Consider the following 6,071-nt stretch of genomic DNA (forward strand, 5'->3'; position numbering starts at 1 on the left):
ATAGGCTACTTGACGACAACGATAAGGTAACGACACACACTAAAAAAATGGTAAAAACTATATAATTCAATAACCTTCCCGGACGATGGTTTACGCGAGAAGAAAGAATAAATCGCATACGAAAAATACAATAATACACACACGACACGGACTTTTCGGTTACATAACATACGATTTCGGACGACGATAAATAGATAGTGTGTGTTATGTAATGTGTGCGTGTGGCCGACCGCGGTGATACGCTCGGGTCGTCGACCGGCCGTTATGTTACGGCGGCCGTACTAATATCGCTTATATTGAGCATAGCGCACTAAACAACTATAAATAACTTTTTAAAGGCATGTTATGATTGTAACTATCGTTATATGATGTACAGTATGGCTAAGCTATATTTTAAAAATTTCAATACTAAACAATGATATAACAAGTGGTAATTCACTAATCAATGTTGTAAGAAAACATAAATAATATTTGAAATGATGAAACGATATTTGAAACAGGGTAGTCGTGACGGCGATGAGTACACTTTTACTTAAGGCTCAGTCAAACAGAACGCGGGCTGCCCGCGCGGGCAACTCGCATTGCCCGCGGCGGGCACTGTATTATCTATGATTACATTATCGTGGTTAAAAATAGCGCGGGCTGCCGCGGCGGAATCGTGTTTACCGCCGCGGTCTGCGGTCTATTTGTAATATTTTACAGAGAACGCGGCCAGTCACAAATTATTCATTCCTCATTATCCATCACTATGGCAGATGAGACTGAAAAATTAATTGATTTGGTGCACAATTATCCGTATTTATATGATACTAGTCACGGTGAATATATAAATACTGTAAAAAAAACAGAGAAGTGGAATGAAATTGCCGGGATACTCAATATGCCAAGTAAGCATAGTAGAGTAATATAATAATAAAGTAGTAATACTTATGTGTATTATATGTATAATATAAGTAAATTATAAAATGATAGATACTTAAATAATATAACGAAATAAATATGTAAAAATAGATTACATACCTAATAATAATTAGTTATTAAGGAATATATTAAAATAGTTAAAATAGTTATATTACCTAGTTACATAATTAGTTATATAATATAGTGATACAATTTTATTATGCAGTTGTTTCATAGTATTATTATTATTATTCATAGTATAACTATTGATCGATAGTTTCATTACGAAAATAATTGAAATAATTTACGAAGTTCTCTCTAACAGAAGTAGCTGCAATACTTGATCTCTCTCTTATTCGTTGTGTATTAGAAAACACATTAGTAGGTGAAATAGCGTCTTCTTCTTCTGGTTCGTTTTCAATTGTAGAGGTACTTCGGAGATAATTGTGTAAACAACAAGCTGCCTTGACAACATGTTCTGCAGTATCTACTTCTAATTCAATAGGTCTAAAAAAGACTCGCCACTTTTGTGCCAAAATACCAAAGGCATTTTCGACAACACGTCGTGCTCTGCTTAGTCACTTATTGAATACTTTTTTAGCTTCATCTTGTGCAACTACAGCTCTCGGAAATGGGCGCATTAAAAAAGTTTCTAGTTTAAAACCTTTGTCACCTACAAAAACATGTGGGACTGGGGTGGTTGTTCCAGGTAAAGGTTTAGGTGGTAAAATAGTTTTACCTTGTATGAACTCGCGATAAAAGGATGAATTCTCAAAAATACTACTGTCACTATGACGGCCATAACTACCAATATCAACAATTAAAAACTTGTAGTTAGGATCTACTATGCCAAGCAGAACTATTGAAAAAAAATTTTTGTAGCAAAAAAAACTTGACCCAGTCTTAGGAGGACATTTTATTCTCACGTGTTTTCCGTCTATGCTTCCTATGCAGTTGGGAAAGTTCTCTAAATCCAATTTCTGAATTTTTCCATACTTCTTCTGTAGGTGTAGCCAGATATAAAGGCTGTAAAACATTCCATAGCTCAACACATACTTCTTTCACTATGCTAGAAACAGTAGTACGTCCGACTCGGAAAGAAAAACCTATAGTATGATGTGAATCTCCTGTTGCCAAATATCTGAAATAAATAAATATCAATAAATACCATATAACTATAAAAAGGTTTTGTAATTCAACTAAAAACTTATAACCGTTGATACTTTAAATACTATAAATTTACTTTAAATATAATACAATTTACATTAAATACTTTAAATTTTTTTCTTTTAGTATTTATGTACCTATTTATTGTATATACTTTGTTCTATATGACAGCTGAAATTGTGAAACAGAAATGGAAGAACCTGCATGATTCTTATATGAAATATATAAAGTATTTAAAAGGATCTACCGGATCTGGCAAAAAATACAAAAATTGGCCATGGGCGGCTCATTTGGAATTTTTGAGAGATACAGTAGCACCACGAGCAACGACTTCAAACGTATCAGTATCACAGATCCACGAAACATCGATCACTGATGAAAATTATGAGCCGGGTGTGTCTGATAGTGGAAATGTAACTTCCCCAACTCAAATCCACCACCTAAGAGAACAACCAAACGGAAAGAACTAACAGAAGATGTGGCTGCGGTACTTAGCTATCTTGAAAACAAAAATAGCAATAAAACTCATACAAAACTCGACCACATTGACAATCTCTTCTTGTCGTATGCACATACGTTTAAGACATTTTCGACAAGAACGCAAGCTATCCTTAAAATGGAGATGTCACAGTTATTTGGACGAGCTGAACTTAATGAGGTTGACGGTCATAATTCAACACGCTCCTCTCCAATGTACTCCACAATTTCGTCTTGGTCAGATGTCAACCCCAACCAAGCTGCTGAAAATGACACTGGTAATGCTATTCAAGGATTAAACTATTCCAACGTATACACAGATGGCTACACAAGAAAAGCTGATAATGATACTCGTGATAGCATTCAAGGACTCAATTATTCAAACATACATACACACCCCAAATCAACAAATTCTTTGGTACTAGGATCATACCCGATTCGTACTCAGTCGACTAAAGATTAGTATGAAAACGTATCAATATTTATTACTACACAGCCGAAAAATAACTACTAAAAAAGTATTAAAATTAAAATTAATTTTTATGTATATTTAAAAATACTACTTACTTAATTATAAAAAAATATAAATTCATTATATATTCACAATATATTCTTATGTCATTCATCATTTAAAATACAAATTTTTTTATAGTTCATATATACCTAGTTCGTGTATATTTATAAAGACTTATTTACCTCAAACAAATTGCAAGCCTTTCTTTTGTCCCAATAGGTTTTCTCCAGTTCGTCGTAAGTTTTGATATCCTCGGTGATACGAGTTCGTGTATTTCCTCAAATTGTTCTCGAGTCATACGAAAATAATTTACAAAACGGTCTTCGTAAGTTGACAGTTCTTTGCAGAGGTGGTGAAACTCACCAAATTCTTCTCTTTTTTCATTAATTTCGTGCACCCATTTTCTTCTTTTCTTTTTGTTCTTCAGTGCAAGTAGAATAAGAAGTTCTTCATCAGAACTACTGGATGTCATTTTTTTTCGTAAATTTAAATTAAATTAAGTTAAAGTGTAAATGTTTTTCACAAAGAAACAGTGTAGGTAGACGTAGTAGACACGTAATCCGCGACTGCCCGCGCGTTGTTTGACATCGCAGACCGCGACGGTCAGTAGTGCGGGCTGCCCGCGTTCTGTTTGACTGAGCCTTTAATTAGTACTAAGTCCACTTGAATGATGGTTGGATATCTGGTTGAAAATTGGTATTAACCACTATAATTGACTATAATTACCACTAGTAATATTTTTAAAAGAATCAAAACAGAACCAAATTTTTCTCACATTAGTATAATACCAAACTTGAAACTAATTTTTCATTTTTTAAGAACCCAAAATAAACCAATACCTAAGTTATAGTTATTTCAATAACCGAAACCGATATTTTAGTTTTTTTTTTTTAACCGAAAAGAAATCGAAACCCAAATTTTAGTTATTTTAGAATCAGCATCAAAACCGGAACCGATTTTTTTTTTCTGGGAACTGAATGTGAACTGGAACCGTACAATTTATCAAGGTTTCGGTCCCAGAAAACATGGACAATATACATTTTGTAATAATAATAATTTAAATATACTTATACTTATAGCTATTTCATCGTTGTAATAACTTGTATCGTGATCCTCTTCGTGAATGCTTGGTATATAGTCCTAACATTCATTCATCGTGCTAATTGAAACAGTTGATGTTTCTTGAGAACGAAAAACTTCATTTCTTCAAAGTACCACAATGTAGGTTTGACATCCTCTGCACCCGTACCACTTTTTTCTGCATCACGAAGCCGCTTTAATTCTTTTCGAAAGTTTGTCCGCAAAGAATTTATTTTTTTGATAACTTCCTGCTTGTCGGCATCCGGGTGCTGTCGCGACATTTCTCAATAAGTCATTTTGTCCATTTACCACGATTACTATAATCTTAGCTTTTAATGTCTCATAGAGCCGGAAGTCCATATTACACTTCTATAAAGTCTAAAATAAACATTTTTTCCACCGTTTTGTCCGTCATAACGATCACTACAAGTTTTCCATTATTACTTTTTCATAATAACTGACAATTGATATATTTTTTTTTTTCATGGTATCAGCTGTTAAGGGTGGGAAGGACCTTTCGGTTAAGGGATTTCACCCCTTAGCAACTATCATTTATTGAATAAGAAGAAAAATAAAGGAATTGCAATATTTTAAATAGGTGGGTGGAATACTTGGTGGGGCCAAGTGCGGGTGATAAGGTTACAAAGTAGGGGGCCTCTAACCACCCTGGAGTGCACTCGGCGTACAATGATTTAGCTTAACTAGTTTGGTTTTTGCTTGAAATCGGTTAATGGGCTGCTTGTCTGCGGCGCTCCTCGTTCTTTTTGTGGATGATGATCATGTAAATGAGGTTGTTTATGACATCCCATTTTCTTTCGTCTTCAGCATGGTTTCAATCATGTTCTCGGCTTCGAGTTTTGTGTTTAAGAACTTCTTCGTGGAGTTCCTTCGGCTGTACCACGCGTCGAATACGAAGACCGTATTGAGCGCGTCGTCGATGTAGTGACCGAAGTAGCGAAGATTATAATACGAAGATTATACGAAGATTGACCTAAATTTGAGTTCCACTGCTGGAGTCGGAATTTTGACGGGGAGTGTTCGCTTAGCGTTCCTAAACGTGGGGGACTCATACGAGCGGGGCAAGTAGTTCTGAACCGCGACGGTGGGTCTTTGGTGAATGGGGCGAACGCCATTAGCAGGACATCCTTGTCGATTACCTCTGTTTTCGGAGACCACTGGAGCAGGCGAATTTTCCGAAAGGGGGGACACGCGTGATTTGCCCTTCCCTTGTGGTTTTTGGTGACAACCGTTCCTGTCCCTATTACCTTTGTCCCTACACCTAAGACTTCCCCTGAAGCCGGATGTGTACCACATTTGAGGTGATATGTGTGAATGGGGTGGTGAAGGTTTAGGATTTGAGGGACGCAGCCGACTTGTTGCTGTCGAGCGTACGTTGGAACGTCGGAATTGTGGTGAAGGCTGTGGTGCTTTGTGCAACCACGGGCGAATTGACGGAGGATATTTCCGAAGACGACAGTTCGGTAATCGTTGGTCCAGTAGTCGACTTAGACGACTTACGGTACGATTGGCCTGGGAGGTGTCTGTTGATAATATATCCGTCCGTAATGCCAAATGGTGGTGTATGAGTGCCTTGTAATTTCGAATGGGTGGTGTGGAGTTATGTGGAGGTGGTAGGGAGGATTAATCCCTTCCACCTCCCCACCGTTTCCCGGAAACAACGGTTTGTGTGGGCACTCACTGTGCCAGTGTGACCACCGCAGTATCTACATGGTCTCGGTGGAGGTTTACTTTCCGTGGTGGGGCGGGTGGGTGGTTTTTTTAGGGATAATTGCCTGTCGAGGACTCTTCTTCCCTTGTGTGTGGTATGCTCGATTCGGTGTGCGGCCTGGTGGGTTCGTTGCGGGAGCCAGGATTGTGGCTATTCGACGTAGCGTGGCAAATGTCACCGGCCGCTGCAACCGAACGTGGGTCC

At 37.4% G+C, this 6,071-nt stretch overlaps 1 protein-coding gene and 1 pseudogene across 1 annotated transcript; one reads left to right on the top strand and one right to left on the bottom strand.

Annotated features, from left to right (window-relative positions):
- Positions 1-1,208: 1,208 nt before the first annotated feature.
- On the bottom strand, positions 1,209-1,942 carry LOC112685150 (the record flags this gene model as incomplete). The annotated part of the gene is made up of 3 exons (XM_025556930.1): positions 1,897-1,942; positions 1,483-1,759; positions 1,209-1,407 (listed from the first exon to the last, which is right to left on the bottom strand). Coding segments are annotated over exons 1-3 (522 nt in total), but the record flags the coding sequence as incomplete, so codon positions are not given.
- Positions 1,943-2,231: 289 nt separating this feature from the next.
- LOC112685144 lies at positions 2,232-3,058 on the top strand (annotated as a pseudogene).
- The last annotated feature ends 3,013 nt before the right edge of the window (positions 3,059-6,071 follow it).

This window comes from Sipha flava, unplaced genomic scaffold, assembly GCF_003268045.1.
Source record: "Sipha flava isolate LNK unplaced genomic scaffold, YSA_version1 267_pilon_pilon, whole genome shotgun sequence".
In the NCBI taxonomy this organism is placed as follows: Eukaryota; Metazoa; Arthropoda; class Insecta; order Hemiptera; family Aphididae; genus Sipha; species Sipha flava.